Source organism: Ptychodera flava, chromosome 1 (assembly GCF_041260155.1).
Source record: "Ptychodera flava strain L36383 chromosome 1, AS_Pfla_20210202, whole genome shotgun sequence".
NCBI lineage: Eukaryota > Metazoa > Hemichordata > Enteropneusta > Ptychoderidae > Ptychodera > Ptychodera flava.
In genome coordinates, this window is record NC_091928.1 from 12,612,845 (window position 1) to 12,639,013 (window position 26,169).

A 26,169-nucleotide genomic window follows, 5' to 3' on the forward strand; every position below is an offset into this window, starting at 1 on the left:
ATGAAAATTTCGTTGAAAATAAATGACGGGACTGATTCTGCTCCGTCTACTCAAACGAAGTTTTGTGTACGGCCAGGCTACGCTGTAGGCAACACAGCCTATCAACTTCGCATATCGTTGCCGTAATTGAAAACGCTCAGAAAGGAAAATTATATCTTGAATGCAGTACAAAAGTCTTACTTATTAAATTTAAAAGTATTTCAAAATAATATCGAACGTAACGGGTATCTAATCCTCACAAGGACTACAGTAGTACAACAAGTATCGGCTAGCTGCGATGCGATGGAAGTTCGAACACAAGAGAGATCCCGGCCTCACTGCAAAGTCGTCCCCTGCGCACCCGGCCCGACAGCAAACTAACCTCTTGGTTTGATTCTGTTGTTTATATTTTTGTATACAATATGCTCAGGCTGTAGTCTACAGACGATCGGAGGGAGCTAAGGCAGGCCCTAAATTTACATGGACAATGCCCGGGACAATTATGGACGCAGCTCGATGAGAAAGTCATTCACATAAACCTAAATGAAGTGATCAATACAAAACTTTTAAACAGCACTGGTTCTGAAAATTTATGATCAACGGTTCTGACCTGCGGAATTTACACTGCGACGTTGTTTTTTGTGTGTTTGGCATGATACTAGACCTGTAAAGGCTGTACTACATGGAGGTAGTAGACTGTACAAGTGCAGCGGGGCCGGGCCGAGATTGGTGTGGGGCCTGCAGCAAGGTAAATTGACAGCGTCCATTGCAGAATGCCCGCGTGTTTATCCTTTGTCGTTTTGGAGGAAATTTACCGCTGTATTCAGAATGCCTTTTTACCAGTATAAAGTTCAGTAACTGATGCATCAAGAGCCACGAGTCTGTAAATTTCTTAGCAGTAGCTCCATTGTTTTTTCTAAATTTTCGCTGAGATACAGCAGTGCGTATACTGGTCCCGATCGTTCTGACTCAGGCGTTCACAGCTGTTTAGGGAGCCGTCATTATTTACGATCTGGGGGTCGGAGGAATTACATTAGAAACTCCGAAATTTTGAGTCGCACCCCAGCCAACCATGATGACTTTGAGTAACCCCCTCTCTAACAGAAAGTTTGGCTTACCTGAGCCCATTTAATAATATGTAGATATAAAAGCTCACCTAATAAGCAGTCTCCGACCATATAGTATTGTTAAATTTGGATGGGTAGCATGTCATTATGGTATGGTTAAATGTCCAAATGGTTGTTGAACTCAAGTAAAATAAAATATATATTTCTATGATAATGTAAAGGATGAATTCACAACAGTTCAGTTTTGTCCTAGATCCTGTGCACTTATAGTGATATCTGTCGAGAACATTTCTCCATGACCCAGCCTCTCCTTCCAACCCTGGTAACGACTGCAGAAAACTACTGTGTGACATCATCATCACCACTGTTGATCCTCATCTTTAATGTCGCTGGTGCCATTGCGTACATGAACAACGATATCATTCTCATCGTCACTATCTTCTCTTTCATAATAAGTATTGCTAGTAGTAGCACCTACTTGTAGTTTTTTGCCTTGCTTCATCTAGTTGATATTTATTTGTACTGTTAGAGTATTTATTTTCTTTTTATTTAATATGTATCAGAGTAAAATATATATAATCAACTAATCATTATGTCATTGAGGACATAGTGTTACGTGCAGAGAAAACGAACAAAAGGGTGAACTCAGCAGTTAACGTTTAAACAAAATTTATTACGAAAACAAAACTAATTGCTAAGTTAGGGACAGAGTACAAGCTTTAAAAGTGTACAGACTACTTATCTCAGCTGGGACGGCAAAGCTCCAGTCTCAGAGTTGTAACAGTCAGTCGGATGAATGAACAGTCCTTGGCTTACAGGCTTGAAGCTGCACAAAGTCCACAGTATAAATCCAGCGTTGACAGTGAAGGTCTTGAAAAGTCTTGAGAATGACTACTGCTGGAGTTTAGTAACACACAAGAGACACGATCCCAAAAGTCTGACTGGAAGCTGTGCACGTCCCTTTTATAAAGGCATGTAAGAACAATCTAGAACTTTTATTGACATGCTAATTACTGTTCTAAAATTATCTCCCTTACACAACTAATCAACTTTCCAGAACATTCCAAACATGACTAATTGAATTCAAGGTTGTGAGGTCATCAAGGGCAGTGACCTTGGGAATGTTCTAGACTAATTGAACTCAGGTCATGATGAGTGTGGGGGAAATGACCTACATAACACACCCCCTCTTCAAAAAAAGAAAATTTTTCAAAGAAAAATCTTTCTTTTACAAATGTAATCTTGAAAAGGATTTAAGTACTCAAATTTTGTTTTACTCTAAAGTAAAATTTCTTGAAAGTGAACAACAATAAAATTTCTTGAAAGTGAACAACAATAATTTCTAAATACGAGAGAGACAGTCTGCAATTAAATTGTCTCTGCCTTTGATATGTCTAATGTCAAGATTAAACTCCTGTAACATTAAACTCCATCTTAGCAATCTCTGATTTTTGCCTTTAAATTTCTGCAGAAAAACAAGAGGGTTGTGATCAATATAAACCACTATTGGCTGATTTGAAGAAGTAACATAAACTTCAAAATGCTGTAAAGCTAATATCAAAGATAAACACTCTTTTCGATTGTAGAGTAGTTTCTCTGAGATTTGCTAAATTTGCAAAATTTGTTAAAAATAGCAAACAAGATGATCTGTCCCATGACTATCCTCTTGCAATTTGGTATTGGAAAACTCGAAATGGCACTGAATTTGGCATAAAGTATGCATGGCAAAGTCCGGTTATTTTTATTGAGTTCGATAAAGTCATTGTTCGGCAAATACTTGGCTTCCTCCTGGAGATATTCCGCTTTCGCAGGATTCAGTCCGTCTGGATGTTGCCACTGGATTACTGTCGCAGACATCTTCGGTGTGATAGATGATGTTTGTCCTCGTTGAAATATCTTGGAACAAATGTTCATGGATTGGTTCTTTCAGCTGTTGTTGTTGTTCTGGCTGGAGGTGTGCCAACTTTGTAGACTCCAGCTTCTCCAGGATTTCTGAGTTCTGAAGCTTGACCGAGCCCAGCTTTGAGTTTAGAGTATTTTCACTCAAGTCAGTTTCAGTATCACTATCTTCATAATGGCTAGAACTGACTGCACTGACAGGCTGAGTTATAGTAGGATTATCCCTATCCGAATATGGCTTAAGCATATTATGTGACATAGCTGTTTTTGTTTACGCCTGTCAGGTGTTATTATGATGTAATTTAAATCACTCAATTTCTTATCAATTAGATATGGCCCAAAGTAACGAGCATGGAGTGGTTTTCCAGGAACCGGAAGTAGAACAAGAACCTTTTGACCTGGTTCAAACTTCCGTTTTGAGGTGTTTTTATCATATTTGGTTTTCATTGACTGCTGAGATGACTCAATATTTTCTCTGGCTAATTCACATGCTTTAGAGAGTTTTGTACGAAAATCTGACACATATTGCAAAATATTCAGACAATCATCATCGTCTGATAGGAATTTCTCTTTAACGAGCTTAAGTGGGCCACGGACTGTATGTCCAAATACAAGCTCAAATGGGCTACAACCAAGAGACTCCTGAATTGACTCTCTAACAGCAAAGAGCAGAAAATGAATTCCTTCATCCCACTGCTTCTCTGTGTCAAAACAGTAGGTCGTAATCATGTTTTTCAAAGTTTGATGAAATCGCTCAAGAGCACCCTGACTTTCTGGATGATAGGCGGAGGACCTATACTGTTTAATGCCTAGCTGATCCATTACTTGTTGAAAAATACCAGACATAAAGTTGGAGCCTTGATCGGACTGGCACATTTAGGGAGGCCAAATAAAGTGAAAAATTTGACTAAAGCTTTCACTATAGTCTTTGTCTTTATATTTCTCAGTGGTATGGCTTCTGGGAACCGAGTTGATGTACACATAATTGTCAGCATGTACTCATTTCCTGATCTTGTTTTTGGTAGGGGCCCAACACAGTCTATTAGAATCCTACTAAATGGTTCTTGAAATGCAGGAATTGGCTGTAAAGGGGCCTTTGGAATGGTCTGATTTGGCTTTCCTACCATTTGACATGTGTGACAAGTTTTACAGAAATGTGCTACATCCTGCCTGAGATTAGGCCAATAAAAGTGACTGAGAATTTTATGATAAGTTTTCCTGACTCCTAAGTGACCAGCCCAGGGGTTTCATGGGCCAGGCGCAATATTTCGCACGATAGGGCTTTGGAACCACAATTGATGTTTTATAGCCCAATCGTCATCAACCAAAACATCTGGAGGTCTCCATTTACGCATGAGAATACCAGATTTTGTATAGTAGGAAACAGAGCTATCTGAAGTTTTACCTTCATCATCTACCCTGTCAAACAAAGACAAAATATCTGGGTCTTTGTGTTGTTCTGCAATGAGATTTGATCTAGAAAATGTCTGACTTTGGTCAGCAGAAGTTTTACTGGAAGTTTCAAATCCACGAGGGATAACGGAATGATCCGTGTCAAACACCTGACTGAGAAAGGTGTCATTTAAGTCAACGTCTGTGACATTATTTTGAGAGTATTTTGATTCTCAGAAGTTTTCTTTGACATGGCTCGAGTAATGGCACATGAAGGAAATAAATCGGGTATCTCTTGTTCAATTGGCTCTGGATCCTGATCTAAACTAGGATTATCAGTCACAAGTGGATTAGTAATGACCTTGTCCCCAGCAAGGTCGTTTCCAAGAAGAAGGTGAATCCCTTCAAAAGGCAAAAAAGGCCTAATACCTAAAGCCACAGGTCCAGAAACAAAGTCCGAAGACAAATAGACATTATGGAGAGGAACAGGAATGTAGTCATTACAATCTACCCCCTTAATAAGAACTTTAGAACCTGAAAATGACTTTTCAGAAAACGGCAGGGTATCTGCCAACAAAAGAGACTGGGAAGCCCCGGTATCTCTTAAAATTTTGACAGGGGTAGCGGAAGAAAAATCACTAGAAAGTGATATAAAACCATTATGAATAAATGGTTCGAAAATACCCATAATGCTATCTTGAGAAGAATTGACCTTGACCTCATTAATTGGGGATAAGAGGGGTTTAACCTCAGAAAATGTGTTACACACATTATTAGACTCTAATTGAGTTGATGAAGAAATAAAGCCGGTGGGCTTAGATCCACTTTGACCACTTTGACCTTCACGTTTTCTTTTCAATTTGAAACAATCTGACATTAAATGGCCGGCTTTCTTACAATAATTACAAGAAAGTGTACCGAACTGTTTGTCAGAAGGAGATTGAGACTTGGGATCTGATGATGTGTGAGTGTTACTTAAATTTTGTGAACTGTTGTCATTTGATTTCCTACTTTCCTTTGAGAAATTCTTGGATGAAAAGGAGGAGTTAAATTTACCTGCATTGTTTCTGTAGGAAAAGGACTGGGATGGTTTGCTGAGAAATGAAGATTTGTGGGTCAATGAATAATCATCGGCCAAACGTGCAGCGACCTCCAATGTATCTGCCTTTTGTTCATTGATAAATGTCTTGATGTCACTCCGGATGCACCTTTTAAATTCCTCAATCAAAACGAGCTGTCGTAATTTGTCATAATTCTGACTGACCTTTTCAGAAGAACACCAACGATCAAACAGTTGTTCTTTTGTTCGAGCAAATTCAACATAAGTTTGATCCTTCACCTTCTCACAATCCCTAAATTTCTGACGGTAAGCTTCAGGCACCAACTCATAGCCCTTGAGAATTAATTCCTTCACAGAATCATAATCTGAAGCCTGCTCTACTGACAACTGAATGTAAATTTCTCTGGCTTTACCCACCAAAGCACTCTGCAAAAGCATAGACCAGGACTCCTTAGGCCAATTCAGACTCTGAGCAATTTTCTCAAAATGGAGGAAATATTTATCAACATCCTTTTCTTGGAAAGGGGGAACTAACCTGAAATGCTTAGTGATGTCAAAACTGTCTGAAGGGAAGAATTTCCTGACTTTCTAAGCTCTAAACGTCTCATTTCTAACTGTAGTCGATGTTCTTCCAATTCTCTCTCCTTTTCTCTCTGTCTTTCTTCCATTTGTAATTCTTTCTCTCTCATTTGTAATTCTAGTTTCTTGATCTCCAAATTTGTCTGCATTTCTAATTCTAATTTTCTGAGTTCAGAGGTAGACTCGGGCTCATAATCTTTCAGGGTGGATTCCTCAAATTGGCCTAAATCAACTAGATGTTTGGCAATACGGTACTGTATTTCCCTCTTGCGCATAGATCTTTTGACTTCTACTTTAAGGAAATTGGCCAGTGTTATGAGGTTGTCTTTTCTGAGGGAATTAAATGTGTCCTGATCAAGGTCATCCATAAATTCGTCTGGTTTAAATTCCGCCATGATTAATTTCGCTGAGTTCACAGTATACAGTAGTTTTGAAAAGGCTGGCAAAATGTTGTCAAACGGCTCAAAATATTCGTATCCCGGACAAGCCCCCAATTTGTTACGTGCAGAGAAAACGAACAAAAGGGTGAACTCAGCAGTTAACGTTTAAACAAAATTTATTACGAAAACAAAACTAATTGCTAAGTTAGGGACAGAGTACAAGCTTTAAAAGTGTACAGACTACTTATCTCAGCTGGGACGGCAAAGCTCCAGTCTCAGAGTTGTAACAGTCAGTCGGATGAATGAACAGTCCTTTGGCTTACAGGCTTGAAGCTGCACAAAGTCCACAGTATAAATCCAGCGTTGACAGTGAAGGTCTTGAAAAGTCTTGAGAATGACTACTGCTGGAGTTTAGTAACACACAAGAGACACGATCCCAAAAGTCTGACTGGAAGCTGTGCACGTCCCTTTTATAAAGGCATGTAAGAACAATCTAGAACTTTTATTGACATGCTAATTACTGTTCTAAAATTATCTCCCTTACACAACTAATCAACTTTCCAGAACATTCCAAACATGACTAATTGAATTCAAGGTTGTGAGGTCATCAAGGGCAGTGACCTTGGGAATGTTCTAGACTAATTGAACTCAGGTCATGATGAGTGTGGGGGAAATGACCTACATAACAATAGTAAGACAATAAAAACATTTTGAGCACCCCCTTATAAACTTTCAATTTTTGAATGACCCCCAGGTCGTAAATACTGACGTTCCCTTACTTGCTGCCAAAGGCCATCGCGTTCACTGCATTCGACAGCGTACCATACATTGCCAAACTATGTTGCTTCGATTTCACAATCACCTTGCCGCTAAAGCAACAATCAGCTGAAATTTATTACTTCAAGTTACTCAATTTTGATAGCTATTTGCCTAAGAAGAAAGCCAAGTGTATATAGTGTCGTCTTGATTTTACATCGGTACCCGGAGTTCTAATTGACCAACTGCAGGGTGCGCATCGGTGCACTGCCGACTGCAGTTTGAATAATCCGTATATAACGCACACGGTACCAGAATATAATGATAGCCTCCTCTGCCAAAGTTCTGTATCCTCTGAAACACAGTAGCACTACGTATTTGAGCGGAGAAGAACAGAATAAAACCCTTCGCAGGTCATTCAGCCGGCGACCATGGACGATTACCCGGGCCGTGTGGCGTGGCATGGCAAGGCCCCAGGAATGTTGCAGGCTCGATGATGTCATCAGTATCGGCGTTCTCGATCACGTGCACAGCCTACAAATTGTCAACAAACCCGCGCGGCAATCCAACTCGATCGGGCAATATTTAGCGTTTGTATGTCACTACAGGAGCACAAATTTGGCTTATTTCTTTACTGAACACATTTCACGATGGATGTAAGAGAATAATATGTAATTTCGACATAAAAAAAGGTTAAAAGTTACAAATACTGGGGCTTTAATGTTCATGATTAGACTAGAGTGGTTTCAAGTCCATGGTTGTGCAAGAAATTTGATTTTGGAATTTCAATGAATGTTGATTCACTTTTGTACGTAGGCTATGAGGAAACTACAAATAACCATAGGTTATCTTATCGTAAATTGTTATTCAAAAGTTGTTCGACCTGAAGCTTCCAGTTGTTATTGATGACATTTTGCAGTATTCTGAATAGTTTGTATTCTGTCAATGTCCTCAAAAAATGAAAAATGTACATACAGCTTCATGAACATTTGACACCGACCTATACCCAATGTATTGTCAATGGGAGAATGATATCAAATAAGTGATCTCCCAAATTGTTATTGAAAGCGTCATTATAGGGGACAGTTTATATGTACTATAGAGGAGTAGAAATCATGACAACTTAAATCAATGTGGCTGCTTGGATCATCAATACATTGTTTATTATACTCTTAAACTTGCGCCCGAAGGGCGCGCCGAAAATGGAAATGACAGAAAATGAAAGTGCCAGGAGGCATTTTTTCTTTTTTCAGTATTCCATATTCTTTAATACGTGCACATGCAATTTCAGCTTTGATGCATAAAAAAAGGTGACCCTCCCCCATAGGCTTGCACAAAATTTTATGACCCTTCAAAAATGCTTGCGCGAAAAATGGCGACCCACCCCCAAAAAACACCGGCCCACCCCCCCTGTAATTTGTGTCCAGTCCCTGAGCTATCAAAGCCAGCCTTGCAGTCAGTGACGTAAATATCTCTGGAAGAAGACCTCCTAAAACTGTAGAAAACGAACCGGAAACTTGATCTATTTCTGATGTTTTGAAGTTGACGCACTGACATAATCGAAGAACCAGAAGCTACAATCTGGCATTTTGTCGATGTCGTCGATTCATTGTAGTGTACATTCTGAGGGAATGCACCTTGCATGCTTCAATAGCTTTCACTGAGTTGGCGAGTTGAAACGATTATTGGAATGCGATCACTCGATTGGTTGTCAAACAGCAAAATAATAGCCAACTCGTGTTCTGATTGGTTGACAGCAGTGACGTCACTGAGCTGTTCGAGGACAGCTGACAACCAGGTATAAATTGCGTACGCACATAAAAAAATGCGTTGTGAAGTGCTATCTTTGTTACGAGTACTTCTTCGGATATTCATCTTACCTTTTTATTCTCAGCTCAGTACTTTCAAGAATGTCCGGACGTGGTAAAACTGGTAGAAAACCTGGAGCGGGGAAGTCGAAATCAAGGAGCGAGCGCTCCGGTCTCCAGTTTCCCGTAGGTCGTGTCCACAGATACCTTCGAAAAGGTAAGACCAGTTCAAATTGCCATGCGTCGTCCAACGTCTGTGTACTTCGCAATGCAAGGTACAGCTGACCAAATGCTATTGCGTAGGCAGTTTTGTTGACGATGAGGAAAACTGTGATTGAGATATTGGTTTCTGGGTTTGTCTCCGCGCTGCATGCACTGCGACAACAAACAATCGCACAATATGCACATTTTTCGTGCCATGTGTAAACGGCATGCAATATTGACCCGTGCTCTGCATGTAATCCCTTGGTCCCAGATTGTGTGGTCACATCAAATGGCAAGCTGAGAATACAAATTTGCTCCTCTACTTTCTCTGCAATCTTGAAAATTTTGAACATAGCGTCGCATGCAACTGCTGATTTAATTTACTCGTAGCTGGTAACTAAGTAACGCTTCCAACTTCAACGTCAGACAAAGTAGCTGCCTCTGATGATGTTGTGTCTACACGAAAACTCTTTTTCTTCATCTTTGATGGTTTAACATGCTTTTCTATGGTGTCACAGTTCAAACTTTCTCACTTTCATGTCATCGAATTTTTAACTCTTCAACAGGACACTATGCCGAGCGGGTCGGCTCTGGCGCCCCCATCTACCTCGCGGCTGTCCTCGAATACCTGACGGCCGAGATTCTGGAATTGGCGGGAAACGCCGCCCGCGACAACAAGAAGTTTCGCATCATGCCTCGCCACATCCAGCTAGCCGTGCGCAACGATGAAGAGCTGAATAACCTTCTACAGGGTGTGACGATTTCGCAAGGCGGTGTGCTGCCAAACATACACACGCAGCTCCTACCCAAGAAATCTGGCAAGACCAGGAAACTTGATGGGCAAAGCCAAGAGCTATGAACGCTTTGAAGATTATTGATACTTTTGAAAAGACCCTCCCTCTGGCTTCTTAACAAAGAAATATGTGATTCTAAATTCATTCAGCGTTACTTACTTTAGATTTGAAAGACTTCTAAATATTGACTCCACAGTTAGCATGTGGTCCAAAAACATTGCTTGTTCGCCTAGAAAGTAAATTTTGAACATTGATATTATATATTTATGTCAGCTTGCGAACTTTTGATATATTTTTGTACTTGGTATACCATCTTGAGAATTTCTGATATATTTTTGTACTTGCGTTTCGTGTTGACATCGTAATAAAATTTTGAGTATAATTTCATATATACATTGCAATATATTATGTACTTATGAATTTTTAATTCGAAACCGCTGGATCTCATAATATCTCACGATATTGTCTATATGCCAGCGGGCCCCTAACGGAGACTTTAAATCTGTAAATTGATATCAACCTCTAGGTTATTCTCGCTGACTGATGGTATATTGTGAATTAATCGCAATATTGGCTTCACCACCAGCGTTTGACCCAATCACTGTGAGCGTGTTCTTTGTAAATAATGTTGTTTTTAGGCCAAATCAATGCGTATATTTTAGTTTCCTCTTTCCTAGCGTTTGATTTCTTGAGTGACCCCAACCCCCGACCCAAAGGCGAAAACCGAAATAACGACTACTTTCTATCAATTGATGTGTGGGGCTGCTTCGATACTTGTACAGCGCCCTCTACTTAGGGAGGCCGATTTACTATTTTAGACTCAAAATGGTCGGGGAATGCATAGACCCTCTAAGGACAGCAAACCTTTAATCGAAAGAAATAGGCAAGCTGGAATATGCGTGGTTTTTATCCTTTATTTGGATAGCGGAAAGTTGACAGACTTAAAGGACCTTTTAACAACTTTCAGCAACCGAATCTTTTTGAATATGCAAGATTCGTATAACATCGATCGCAAAGGCGACATCCACGAACGTTAGAGGGAGCGAATGACAACTACTTCTGTCAATGCAGCCCAAGCATCCCCTTCTCATCAAAATGGCAGATACAAAATTCATTTATTCTCGTCATAATTACTAAGATAGATTACAGTGCAATATCCCCAGTGACGGGACTTCAAATACGCGAAGAAGCGAGCAAACCACAGCGACAATGCTCGACAGCTGCAGGCAGCCCCAAATTATATCAGTTTTCCTTGAAAAATATAGCGCCGCCCGCAGGTCTTCAAATTTTGTGTGGCCGATCCATTTCTTTATATTTGCTTGTTTGACAAAGACGTAAATTTGTCTATATTAGGTGTGTAAATCCCACAGGCACGTGTGCTATATCTGAAGACGAGCTGCAGCTGCGGGCCATTTCAGCGCAGACAAAGTTGCCAGCATTCCGTATGATAAGGCCGAAACAGTCTTTCGCTTTCCGTGTAATGTTCTTGAGGGAATTTCACATCGGAGTCTCAACTCTCCAATTGATAAAAGCTTGGGACGCCGCCTTGGGACATCACGATGAATATCATTAGTAAGACAAACACCCGGAATCGCCACCCCGTGGAGGCACTTGAAAGAGACTATGAATTTGAAATGAAATGACTCGTGTAATACAATATATTAATCAAGCCCCCTCGTCGGTTGTTGTTTTTCTCATTCATCATCAGGTTGTCGTATGTTACGTTGTTTTAGAAAAGAAAGTGTCAATTAAGTCTAATGGAGTTGAGAGAATACGTATAACGACAAAAGACTTTACAGAAATATCAACAGCTTTGTTGTTAACATCATAGATGAGTAAAATAACAGAATCCCCGTATCCAACTGTGAATACGACTTGTGTGTGACGGATGACCTACAATTCGCCATTTGTGTGCATGCTGCCTCGTTCAAAGCTTGACAAAATCCCTGTACAGGGTATTTTTAAATACTGAAGTATTTACTTAATATTGTTGGAACACAACGTCAGTAATTAAGCTTCCGTGTGCTCTTAAATACCGTAGGAATATCAAATATTACCATCCATGGGCCGTGTCTTCATAAACTATTGTAGTTTTCAATTACATTTTATTGGTGTTTAATATACTTTGACGTTTCTGGTACCTTACACAGGGAAATTTCAAACGTTTTCTCACTGTTCCAACGAACTTCGTACTTTTCACATTCTTATTCAAGAATATCGCTTTGGCAGAACCATGCAAAATTAGAGTCCAATTAGACTAATTACCCTTGGCTAATTACACAAGTAAATGCCCCAATTTATGGAATTGAAATTCAAAATCATGCTTCCCATGATATCATATGCCCAAATGTTACGTAATTTGTCGCATGCATACTATTGCTTCTAATCTATCGCGTAGCTATTATCTACATGAAAGTGGTTTGCATACATTGATGTGTTATAGTTTTTGAGTCGATAATGGCATTGCTCTTCGCAAAACTAGCAACTCTAGCATTGCAAAATGCTCTTCGCATGTGATCTTTCTGGTGTGTTTATTTGAGCGAACCTCATTTTGTCCAGAGCTACACCTGTAAAGTGTGTTTTTTTATCGTATTGGTGCATTTTACTGCTTGCAATCGCCGTTAGTTGACAGGCGGTATAGCGCCCCTGTCGTGAATTACCATTACACCATATGGGTGCCATGTAATGGGTTCACTGTGCGTCGAGCCCGTTCATGATGTTTGCTCGACAAAATGAAACAAGCTGAGAGCTTTATTCAAGCGTTACTTAATGTACGAGCGAGGGAAAATCAGAGACTGTATTTCACGAACTCTAAATTCACGTCGTAAACATGAAAGATCTGCCATTAAACAGGAGCGCGTCATTTTTGTCCAAAAAGAGGGCACTACACAGTTGACCTCAGCTATTGCGCACGAATAGCTCCGTAAAATTGACATCAATCCACAACCATATATCTCTTTAAAGAGAATGCAACGTTTGGACCACCGAGATTAAATTCTAGGCCGGTAATGGATCAGAGCTGTCATGGCGACAGAAACTCTTCAAATTCGACCAGGAATTATTGATGACATCAATATCCATAAATTTTGCCGATAACGAGGATTTGTCACCTCGGATGGAATCGGTAGACGCCGGGTAGCGTTGTCGGCCGTAAATTCGAAGATTATAATCAACACTGCCCCAATATTTTAACACGATTATCGTACATTTTCAGCATAAATTTGGGCGTTTTCCTTATGCCAGCCACAGAAGTGGATGTCAATTCAAGATGAGAACTTTTAGTAAACATACGGGCACTGTATGCCTCTTTGCTAATTGAATACTCAAATCAAATACGCATTCGCCATTGACTGTTAATTTTCGACATTTTTTCGCTACTTTGTTTATGCTGTCTCTGAATTGAAACTCGGTGCTTAAATCCGAAATTCAAGCAATCATGAATCGTGTTCAACTCCAGTTGATATGTAAGTATGACTGTTCACCGAGTCTGCCATTTTGGATATTGCCATGCGAAAGGTTGTCGAGATACATGAACAGAGTAGGGACCCTCCGTCTTCAAAGTTAACACCGTTTTATTCTTAGGCGTAGAAGTTAAATATCGACAGCAATGTTTACAGAAGAGGCTGCTAGCTCCTATACCAAAACCACCACCCCAGTTTATACTCTCACAGCTCAGTTATTATTGTATATTCGATTTAACCCATTATAATATAAGATGAAACTTAAAGGCCTGTGTTCGCACCAGATTGTCTCATCAGAAAATTTACCCACCACATTACAATTTCAATGGAAAACAAAAGGCTATCACACCGCCATATACAGACTAGAACAAAGGCAATCCCAAGGATCGCGAACAGTGCCTTTAAACCATACAGAAATAACTCTACAAATGTTTTGCGGGCAATAATTTACATATCTTAATAAATGATATTATTAATTCAGCTCCACTTCCAAACACTCTCGTAAGCAATAGAAAACAACAGATATTTTTAGAAATGTCTACCCTTAAACTTGGTGCGTGTTTATGATGACGTCAGGTGTTAATTTACCATCAACTGGTTATTGTTTTATCACTGTTTCCAATTAACATATATCTGTTCGAATTCATAAAGTCGGCTTACGTAAAATGTATCGACGCCGGGCTTACCAAAAATGTGTCGTCCAGTTTGAGTCATCCCTATAATATACATGCTTGCAATGTCGGGGATTATTTCTGACAAATGAAGTTTTGTCTTCACTTGCATGCATGCATTAATGAAGGATAACATCGCACGTGATACTCTGCGCGTTGTGTTAATAAGGCTTGTATTTTGAATTTAAAATATTTAAGGAGAACAATAGCGAAATGTACTTGAGTCATAAAACTGATTAAAATGGCAAAAGTTTAAATTCCGAACTCAGTGCTCAGCACAGAGCTAAAGGAAAAAATGCTTTTCCTGGAAAACAACTCTCGTCGAATCTCCCTGCTCAGCATACAGCTGCATCCCCGTCCCTGAAAGCCATCAGAATTATTGGCATTTCCCATGTCTTGCGCCCTCGAGCTTTCAACTTCCAGCCACTTGCAAACCAACATGTATCCACATAGGGCGCTACAAAATGATTTCCCTGATGTGAACATGCCCAAAAATCTGACAAAATTCGTGTAGTTTTCCCTGTATCCATTAAAGTATTGCTGTCAAAGCAATGCAAATTCGATGATCTGGTTGTGAAACTAAGAAATTGTGCGCAAGGCATCATGAAGACCAAAATACGAAGGCACCCGTACAATATTGAGCAAAAGAAATTGAATTCCTATTCATATCTCGACCTGTAGGCTTGTTTTAGAGAAAGGGTGAAACCGTAGGTGTTGATGGAAACCCCAGGGATATTGTTATGTTTCTAGTCGTGCGTACAACGTGAATTGCAACGTGACAATGGGCGAGCATAACGGTTTTGCAGATTTTATTATCGGAACATGGTGTTTGTTTACCGTAAACTTTATTGATTTGTTGGTTAGGCCATTTAAGCAAAATTCTTTGTTTGCCGTCCTTGGATTTTTGGAAAACCTACCAACCAGTCAGTTAAAAAAAACAAACACAAATAAAATAACACACGTGTATTAACATAAGCTCAATTTTTATTTCCTTTGGGAAAATAATATATTTATTTGTAATAGCGTGAGCATTTTATATATTTTCTTAATTTTCTCTGAAAACCTACCAGCAAGTGGACGGCAAACAAAGAATTTTATTTAAAGCGCCTTATATTTTTTTCTTTGTGACAAAAGCTGGAGAAATTTACACTCTATATAAACAATTAGGCAGGTTACCCGGGAAAGTGAGCAATGTTATCAAGAAATCGCGACACGAACAAGATGGATTGCTTTGTTTCAAGGCACGCTCGCTACTGTATAGCTCTCCTGGGGATTCAATCTTCAAGGGTATTGCAGTCCCACTTATCGCGACAGGAAGTGCCTGCGATGACGTCAGCAGAGATGCAACAGAGTCTGAGACTCGCGAAGCGTGAAATTGATTTGGTTCACTGCCAGTATCCCGGCAACAAGGTTGTCATGGAGAATGTTTGCGCTTGATGTAAAGATGATCATCTTCACCTAATATCTGAAAACAGCCTAGAGATATTTGGAGAAGGTAGTTATGCGAGAGAGAGAGAGAGAGAGAGAGAGAGAGAGAGAGAGAGAGAGAGAGAGAGAGAGAGAGAGAGAGAGAGAGAGAGAGAGAGAGAGAGAGAGAGAACGACACATGCTCAATCCGTGTCACTATTGAAAATCATCCCGTAATCTTCTCAAAACGTATTGTTGCCGTGCATATATACGTCACAGCACATTCAAAACAATAACATAAAACAACATGAGCTTGTGGTGTGTTATAAAATACCTATAACCTGCTCTTTGTTCAGGCTATAGCACCTGTTCATTACCGTCACAGCGTGATACCAGAGACACATGGCTGCAATCCTAGGTCTCGGCCTACGACCTTGTTGAATAGCGACGGGTTTCTGGTATTGCACGGCTACTCGGGGTAATAAACGGGCAGGGCCCTATAGCTTTCATAGCTAAGTAATATGATATATATATATATATATATATATATATATATATATATATATATATATATATATATATATATATATATATATATATATATATACATACACATGTGTATACATACATTTGAGTTGTATCATGGTAAGGTGAAATGACATTAGTTCGATGCTGCATCGCTTAGAGACATCCAACTCAGTTACATTTTTAGTCAAATGACGCATTGCTACCAGCTCAGGCTGGTTATACAAATTCTATGCACGGAACGGTTAACCTCATTCCCGTTAACCAAATAAACAATTTTCTTTTACGATTTTTGTAACATGCCGATTCCACACGCTTGTGGTATGTGCAGTCTATGGGTGGACCTAACGCTGATGAGCTGTGATCTCAAATAAGTGCCTTAAATATACGATCAATTTACATAGTGTCATAATACTTGTACGGGTATACATCATGTACCGTCAAAAATAACTAAAAGATCAAGCCATTAATCTATTCCAGTCGCAAAATATGGTTCGCCAGGCCCGGTAATCCGACGTCCACTGTGCATATGCTTATAGGGTGGTCTCATTTGGCGCGATCACAATAGAAAGCTTCACTTCATCAAAACAACGATGAATGTGGTCGGACTGTGCTGACCTATTGTGTGTTCAAATTGTCGATTGTTTCACGATCATTCTTTGTACTTGTTCAAATTGACAATATCATTTTTTTTATCATTTTTGAAGACGTCAGCACGTCAATTTGAAATTGCAATTGGAATCTTTTCAATGTTTGTATGTCACATATTTTGAAAACGCAACGTGTAAGCAATTCCTGGGCGACAGATGAAAAATATCACATTTCCATGTCGGTAAAATTGTGAGGTTTTTATCAAGTTTTTATAGCGGTCATGTGTTTTCAGGACAAATGTCCAAAAAAGCAATGATGAAAGATTAAACAGAAGTAGTATTTGTGAGGAGGTTCAATAATCAAATATATTTCTCAGTTTTTTCAGGACAAAATGATGTCGCCATTTGTCTTCATCGGCAGAATGCGCCTTGGTGGACAGACATCGAAACTTTCCAATAATTTTCTTCTGCCCAACCACTTGTTTGGGCTCATTTTGAAGCTTATGGAGTAAATAAAGTTTTCACCGGCTTAGTTTTGTTGAAAATCAGGAATTTTATTTTGCCCAATGGAGATCATACAGGAATGATAGCGGCCATGTTGAATTTCAAATATCGGTAAATGTTGGGTTATTTGTTTCTTTAGTACCAAAACGTTGCACCTTGACCCTGTGAAAGAGATTGGTTGAAGGTTTCTCATGGAAATTAAGTTTTGAGCAACAGTTCAAGTCTGTCATTTTTTCCTTCGAGGCGCGAAGTATACCTTCAAAACCCCAATAAGTAGCGAATGTGTGATAAACAGATCTCAAAATATCCCCAGTGTTCCAAGAGTTTTCTTTGAATAAGACCCATTAAAGCCTGAAAAAGTGTATCACACTGTCATAAGTGTTGAAAGTGGCGTTTAAATTCAAACGTTTCAACATCATTTTAGATTTCCCGCCATTTTCAAAAACTAATCATGTGACAGAGAAAGTAAATATTGAACAACAACATGTTGACCATCGAGTGTTTTGCATTCAAGTAAATGACACCATGCTTGTTTCTTTTATGATCATGATGTATATGTGTAGGAAATACTGTATTTTTGGTACTTTTCCGTGGAGGCACCATTTATGAGTGCGGCACCCGTTTATTATTTAACCTGTTAAAACTAGTAGGCAAGGTTCAAATCAGCAAGCAGTGAGATACTTCTATACATATGTCCTTCAGTTAGCACATTTACACGAACCGACTTGGGTTTGAAATAAAAATAATGAAAACAAGTACAATAATGCGTAAAATTCACAGCTTTTGGGGTTTTAATGGGTGTGTAGTGATCGTAAACATGTTTACGTATACGAAGTAATGGTTTTTGAATACCACATGTCGATTAAAACTTTGGTTGAATTAATCTCCCTTTAATACATAGAAACTAAAAGCCCAGAGGCAGCAGCTGCTGCGATGCAGACTAATATAATGTTACAGAAAAAATATATTGAGCATGGAAAGGGGCCATAGTTGTCCGATTTAATCACTACTTATGATTGTGCAATTAGAATGCACCACAGACACATATTCAGGGAGTTAAAAATGGACAGGTTTTCACTGATTTTGATAAAATATGGATCGGCTGGTTTGCGAGTCTGACGCGTGCAATGTATCTTTCTCCATGGTTTCACATGGTGCTGATTTTAGCAGAGCAGAGTAAATTTGTTAAAATTTCGTGCCATTATAACCCTCAACTTATTAAAGCTATCATTTTGACCTGTCAGAGGGGCATTAATAGTGTGGAATAGAAAATACGTCGCCAGCCGTTACGTTGACTACGCGGTTCGGTGACTGGAGTTTTCCCCGTGCCCTTTGACCCATATGGGAACGCGATTAATCGTTTTGCAAAATATATTCTATGGTTCCCGTCACGGTGTCGGGGGTGATTTTTTTCACAAATGAAGATGGAATCTGTCTGCATAAATGACACTACAAACCACCTTAGCCCAGGAAACGTATCGTTTCTATACAGTCTAATCTCGCGGGAAATCATGAAGCCTTGACACGATCGATTGTTATGGTGATGGATCTGAAATAAGGGCCGGGATTAGCGACCCACAAGGACACAAAGTTTGCCACGTGGCGCTCACTATAATCACGACTGCTTCGACAACGACATTTTATTAGGGAAAAATCTTCGACAAACCTCGGAATCACATGAATTCGTGGAGTGTGTGACAATAAACAAGAGCTGTCGTTTATCTACTGTAGTGTTTACTTTCACCAGTGTTTTACTGTCACTTAGAACGTCAACGGCGTGACGCCCTCAATATGTATTGAGGCCAACTGTTGCTTCGCCTGACACTGATGGTAATAGAACTGCTCCTCGGGTTTAGAAGCGTGTCAAGCTCGAAATTAATCGCGATCGTTTCTGTATAGCCAATCTAGAAATGCCAGTATCACGTGATAGTGCTCGCGAAGAAATGGTAAAATATCGATACTTCCTCATGTGAACGGCCATGAAAGATAGATTCCTCGAGAATTCAATGAGATTTCAACGTTTTGTGGATGTATTAGCTAGTCGTGCATTGATTTTTTGATTTTCTTTTTCAATTTCGTGCATTCATTTGCGTGTTTTCATTTACAAAGGGCTGAAAATATGAAAGAAAATTTCTGTGAAAAGAAGGGGAGATTTCGCTAACAATATGTTTCTAATTGTAAGAGCTATCAAAGCAAAACAAGAGACGGTCTCACTCTGTGATTGACGATATTAAAGTTGGAATAGGCTGTCGTCAGTTAATATGTTATGACTGCAATGCTGTAATATACAGTGGCAAATATTTCTTTGATTTTGCAGCATGTTTCAGATGTTTGAGTGGCTTACTACACTTACCATGACTGTTCTCATTGGACAACACAAAAATAACCACGTGTTTAAGTCATCCATGTGGGACTTTGAAGGGCCTTTAATGCTAACTTTTGATAATATTTTCACCATTTTTATTTTGAATGTGTACCATAATTCCTCGTTCTCCCAAAAAGCATATTGGTATACACAGTATTCAGCTTGTCAACTCAGCCTATACATGTGTAAACCACATTGTTATTGTTGAAAAGCGACTTCTGGTCCGGACTAGAAATCAAATGTAAACATAACAATGCATGTGACACGCTAGGTCGACATGCTAAATAGTGGGTGTTTCAACATTCTTTTGGGAGTAGAAAAAGAAGTTTTAATTGATGTATACAATTAAGAGTAATGAAAAGATCATTGATAGTTAGCATGACTGGTTTTTTAAGTTTTCGCCACACTCATACGGCAACAATTTAGGGTTTGCGATCCGGGACATAGTGTTAGTTTGGAAGCATGAACAGAGAATCAAACACACAGTGAAGCATTTTTTGCCAAACTCTGTACATCATGAAGCAGATAGCTTAGATGGCTCTGAAAATGTATCAGAGAGCGACCTCGAGATCAACATTAGTGACCTTCAAATCAAAGTAGGGTGTCAAAATGTAAAACTCGTGCCGACAGTCTGCCATTTGTTATGGCTAATTGATTGGCCGGTGACCGTCGGACCAAACGTCGCTACAGCGGAATCAATGTCAGACAGACATCTGTCAACAAGATGTCAAAAAGACGTTTCGCAGGACAGACTTATGTAGTGTTCGCTTCAGTTGCAAGCGCGAAAATAAAATCTGTCCTGGCGCCGTCTTATGGGTTGTTGTTAATGTTGTTGTTGTTGTTGTTGTTACTGTTGTTGTCGTTGATGATCATGCAGATGATGATGACGATACTGTTGCTTCTCCTTCTATTGTCTTTTGTTTTTAAAATTTGTTCTGCTTTGACAGGAATATTCCTGACAACATAAACACTGATAAACAATACACAAACCAATGACTCTCGATGACGAGCGTTGAAAACTCTCTGGTTTAACTAATTCACACATTGAGAATGATGAATCTTTAGATATATAGCATATTCGTTAATTACTTTTTGGGATGCGATGAAATTATAATTGCTTATTGGCGTATCAGTCAGCTAAAATGACTGCTGGTCAGAATGGTAACTTATATCATTGCTATATTGGCAAATCGGTGTAATTTCAAACGAATTAATAATTCCCGACACGAATGTCGACATAAGAGCAGTATTAAAAAAAGGAAAATTTACAAAACTGATGTCACCGAGACGTTTTTCAGTTTATTGTCCCTAAAGCATTGAGGATGGAATCAACCATTGAGGATAGCGAATCAACCACTGAGGATAGCGAATCAACCATTGAGGATAGCGAATCAACCACTGAGGATAGCGAACCAACCATTGAGGATAGCGAATCGACCACTGAGGATAGCGAACCGACCATTGAGGATAGCGAATCAACCATTTAGGATAGCGAACCAACCATTGAGGATAGCGAATCAACCATTGAGGATAGCGAATCAACCATTGAGGATAGCGAATCAACCGAAGAGGAGACTCATCAAAGATTAAATGTGCTTTATTCCTTGACACTGTTCCTTACAGATGTGCCAAATGGTGACCCAAAAGCTGCAACACCTAATTACAACTCCAACATTCTCTCACAGTCCATCATTTCATTCAAATCACCTCAAAAACTCTCGAATGAAATATCTAGTAATTCGCATTGCCTGTCAGCGAACAAGTACCACGTGACTGGAGGAGAAATACGATTGAAGTGCTCATGAAGTTACATTTCAACTTAACTCAACCAGTTAACAATAGAGTAGACAATTAAACCTCATTGCTTTTTCTGAATCATGTAAGCAAAATACAGTTAAAATGAAGTAAAAATAGGTTATATTCAATACCTTAAAGTATGAAAACTATCATCATTTTTTATAATAAATTAAACATCCATCGCGCGCTTGTCGATATTCTTGATTAAATTACTCATTTGTTGTTTAATTTGTTGTCAGTATTATGTCCAAAAACGACATGTATACAAGGACCAGGCATATAACCTTTATAACGGAGAAAATCCTCGTTGAAGACGATCACCTGTGAAAAGCTGGCTCGTCCCTCAACGGGGAAATTGAGAGAAACATTGCAAGCAACACAAAACTGAGTATTTGCCGCCTTATCAAGATCGAAAATTAATTTTTTCCACCACATAAAATGGCGACCAAACTTTCAATGCCCAAAAATTTTAGCCGGAGGCACTGTGCTCATGTCATAAAAAATCAATATGTTAAACAGAGTTCGTCAACCAATGTGAGAGCGAAATTTAAGGTAGAAAGCGCCTCTAAGTTGAAAAACTTGAACTTGTGCATAAACTAAATGAAACTTTCAATCATTCTCTGAACGGAGCAAGAATGAAAATCAGGGGTCACTGGGCAAATTTTAAAGAAACAAATTCCCTATCATACCGAGACTTGAAATTCAAAATGGCCGCCATCCCTGAAGAATAAATTGAAATTTGATCGTCACGAAATTAAGACTGAAAACTGTACTCACTCGAAGTGCTTCAAAATGGGCCAAAACAAGAGGCAGTTGTAAAAAATCTGAGTCTGAATTTTTGTCCCAGGGGCGCATTCTCTCTTAAATTTACGAGTTGAGCGCCCCTTAACACGAAACAGAGCACCATTATAAAGGTGATAAATATGAGTAAGTGAAATGAAATGAAACATTTCGGTATTTTGCTAAAATAACAAAGAATTCATCTGAGATTTCATCGTGAATAAAGATAAACGGATATGCGCCCTGGATGAAATTCTCAAAGCATTATCGCCAGGGCAGACTTCGTATTGCGTACTTCAGATGAAAATTGATGGGTTTTGGCATTGCGTAAAGGACGACGTGTCGCGTGAGTCGTTGACATATCGACCCCGTGCGACAATCAAGCTTTGCAATTAACAGCTTGTCAACATCTCGAGTATTTATTTGCAAAGCAAAATGGCACATCGGCTCAGTTACTGTTGGACGCGTACGCGGGTTACTGACTTGATCGGTTGTTGAATCAGCCTAGATGTCATCCATCACAATCATCGGTTCATTTTCGTCGTCGGGATGAAAATCAGCCCCTATGTGGATTATCCTTTCAACGACATTGGATGATGTTTTCTTCTTTATTATGATTAAAATACACCATGGAGGATTCGGAATGAAGAGTGGAATAACTATATGTTACCATCATTAGCCAGCAGGTTGCATTTTGCGCCCGTAGCCATGGTTACCAGGCAACATGGATATTCTCACTGGCCTTGCCGTTGCGACGAGACTGTTTGATTGTGTTTGATATTTGATCAACAGAAATGATACACGCTGTACGTAGGGTTTATTTTGACCTATTTATCTACTGTGTATCATCTTCAACGATTTTATGAATATTCATTCAATTTGGAATAATGTTCTAATAGATATATTGCCAAGAGCCTCGCAAGCCGCTATATAAGTGTTGTAGGACTTTCCCATGTTGGTCACTATAATTAGGTAACGCGACACCATGATAAAGGCGTTTTATATTTTTTAATTTACCAACTAATGTATAAATGCTGACTTGGATTAAGTAGGGATCTAATATCTAAAGATTAAGAATCGCTCATGTATTTGGGTTTCGTCCAACTCACTTAACGTTCAAGTTTTATTAAAAGGAAAATAATGTAAAATAACGTTTTGACGGTATATTTGCTTGACTATTTGGTAGGTATACGCGTTGTTCAATACAGTTTTATTCTTTTCCCATGATAATCGAATTTTGACTGTGATGACTCAGCAAAATACTAAATGAGCGAAACCAGAAATACATGAACGAGTGTTAGATTGTTCTCGTTGATTTGTCGATTTTAAATGTTAACTTTTGAGATGCAATTTTGGTGATGGTCACGTGCACACCCTCAAAAACCATCGAGACGATTGCAGCTTCACGTTGTCGTCATCTCGATTGAGTTAATTAATAAACTGTTAATTAAGGTAGAACGCGCCTCGGGGACAGACAATCGGACTCTCAAATTTCTACAGTTCATTTCTAATATACCACTTGTTGGCTCATTGTAAGGCTCTTGGAGAAAGAAAAACTTTCACCGCCTTACTTTTTCGAAAATCCGAAATTTTATCTTTCCATTACAGTTAACACGGAGCGGCCATTTTGAATTTCAAATATTGCAAAATGTTGGGTAATTTGTTTCGCTAGTTCCAAACTTTGCACGGTGATCCCCACTTTTTGTTGTTGATTTGGTAAGAGAATGGTTGAAAGTTTCATTGAGGAATGTTTGAGCAAAAGTTGAAGTGTTTCAATTCCGAGGCGCATTCTACCTTAAGAGAGCGCATCGAAGAGGACGGTTTTGTTGCCAAGCGGCAAGCGGCATGGTCACGTGTTGGCGGTGAAGTGTGTCCCCGCACGTGATGCCGATAGAATATGAAGCTCCGTAGCTCTACGTTTTAGCGTAGCTAAGGTTATTAATAGTCTGGATGCAGTGAATCCCAGCCAACAAACAGATTTCGAGAAATTGTAAGGTCGCTTTTTTTAACGAGTGAACGCACTATGCAAAAGTATATTGAAAATTAAAATTCGAGATACAAAACTGCCCTCGCCATAAATATGATTTGAAAAAATCCCTTCCACCCACTAGTTTATCCTTTTCCTGGAAAAAAATCGCTGCAGGGCTCTCAGCTACAAAATTCCTCCAATACCCTGTCCTTGCTTGCTACATATGTTTGCCTCCCCGACGACGGAGGTCCACAAATAATGCAATGCTACTCCCCTCAGGATACTGGTCGTTTCTCGAAGTTCTCTTCTGAGCAAAGAAAAAAGCTGCTCCGGGCTGTAAAGCTAGACACTTTTCTGCCAGCCCTTTCCCAACTTGCCGATAGAAGAACACGCAAGCCTATACCCGACAAGTATCGCTTGCGACATGCGTTTTACGAGAACAGCTTTCACAATGATGTCTCGTCATGTGATCTATGTCCACCACGTAGGAACGAAGATCGATTTATGACAAGATGTGTTCAACGACCGGGGCAGTATATGCAGAGACGGGAACAGTGTCAGAAGCGGTTAGACGCCGGAACTGTTTTCGCGGTCGGTTTTCAGAACGTGCGTACCAGCACACACGGCAGACATACACTTCCTCGCTGATGGCAAACCGAATAAGCGAACAGGGAAAATAAATTGCTCATGGTTCTCTTCGGCGATGTGGCGCTCCCATCATAGGTTTGGAATAAATGCCAGCTAATCCTGATAAATCGTTTTTTTCCCGACATCGCGATGTTCTTTCGATGGGGTCACTTGATACCCATTAGTTTAGTCCCGTACATGCCCACATCAATATTTACGGCTTGCTTCTGAACAGAAATCGTAAACAGTCGGTAATCGAAAACCGAATTAAACAGTCTGGCATTTAGTAAGAAATATACATAGAAATCATTTTAAAAAGTGAGATATTATGTGTTGGTCAGATTCGCTCTTATCGAGTGTACTACCGACCGTATGTTTTTTCTTTTGGGTTTTCAGGCGATATTTCATAAAACCCGACGCCTGCAACATATGGTCTTTTTTTGTTCTCAACTGAGATCGGCGCATGCGTATTTGGTGACGTAAGGGGGGGTTTGATCCAGTAATTCTGTTCAGTGCTGTGCCATTCAGCGGATTGCACTTTCGTTGGCTGCAGGTCTGTACACGCTACAGATGGTCGACGGTCACAACCGACGTCTACAACATATTCTACGTGAGTCAACATCAGGCTGATACCGAGAACGCGATTAATCGGCGTCACCCGACACCGAAGGAGGTACGTACCATTGCTCTGTCCGATGTGTAAATGCATCCCAGTCAAACCGAGACCCGGGCATTGGTGAAGTCACCGTACTGCCAGTGGTATGAACTGCCCCCGTCCTGCCACGAGCTCCTATAAACTGCCCTCTCGCACAGCTCAGCGCCAGCTGCAAACTCGCTTTTATTACAAAAATCTCGTTGAAGGGGAAGGAATGACAAATTATTCGCTTGCATCAAAACATTTTGAACGCACATCGGCAATGAGAAAGTGTTCTCCCCCCTAAAGAAACAAATCAAATAATATTTACGCTCGAGATACTTCGTCATCAGTGGGATCGTTGAGTTCTCTCGGAGGAAAACCATCTGTTTTTGCGAGGAAGTTTTTTGTTGTGGAACCAAGGCCACAATCGTCAAAGGAATCCCGTGTTGACACCTTCAGTAACAATCCCTCCCCAGGGCATATCACCTTTCCTTGCACCTTTGTTCGCCAATAATCAGTTACGTAACTTGTCAGGTGGGACGTTACAATCCCTTTTATTTTCTATCTGTCGTCACGGCAGATTCAAGGAGGCACGACGAGACAATACAGCAAATTTCCAACTCTCTCTTGTCACATATCTGAGCATAGTTCTGCTTATTCTCAACATTTTAAACCCATAATCCGCAGGGGTGCACGTGCGTCTTTACGGCCACCTCCATGCTTGGCTCAACACTCATATTGGCGATAGACCCTCGAGAAAAAGTAGCTTTTCGGTACTTTACTGTACTATTGGCTGCCTGTGGTTTGCTCTAACAACCACCACTTCAAGTATGGAGCTATCATACACGCGCACTGTTGCAACGGTTTTACTTCAATTCAATTCTTCCAGTTGTTTCAGGCCTAACATGATGTGAGGGT

At 39.7% G+C, this 26,169-nt stretch overlaps 2 protein-coding genes across 2 annotated transcripts in view; both read left to right on the forward strand.

Annotated features, from left to right (window-relative positions):
* The first annotated feature begins 8,925 nt into the window (after positions 1-8,925).
* LOC139130444 (histone H2A-like) lies at positions 8,926-10,305 on the forward strand. Its single transcript, XM_070696239.1, has 2 exons — positions 8,926-9,137; positions 9,691-10,305. The coding sequence occupies exons 1-2, from the start codon at positions 9,023-9,025 to the stop codon at positions 9,981-9,983; spliced, it is 408 nt and encodes a 135-aa protein (XP_070552340.1). The 5' UTR covers positions 8,926-9,022; the 3' UTR covers positions 9,984-10,305.
* A 14,819-nt stretch (positions 10,306-25,124) lies between these two features.
* LOC139130456 (histamine H3 receptor-like) overlaps positions 25,125-26,169 on the forward strand; it is a 28,577-nt gene continuing 27,532 nt past the window's right edge. Inside the window, exon 1 of the mRNA XM_070696248.1 lies at positions 25,125-25,287. The gene's annotated coding sequence lies outside the window, so the exon portion shown is untranslated. The remainder of the gene's footprint in view (positions 25,288-26,169) is intronic.

Excerpts from the sequence above, each read along its gene's own strand:
- LOC139130444 (XM_070696239.1), top strand. The coding sequence starts at position 9,023 with ATGTCCGGACGTGGTAAAACTGGTAGAAAACCTGGAGCGGGGAAGTCG. Across the intron at positions 9,138-9,690 it reads CCACAGATACCTTCGAAAAG|GACACTATGCCGAGCGGGTC; the intron begins GTAAGACCAGTT and ends ACTCTTCAACAG.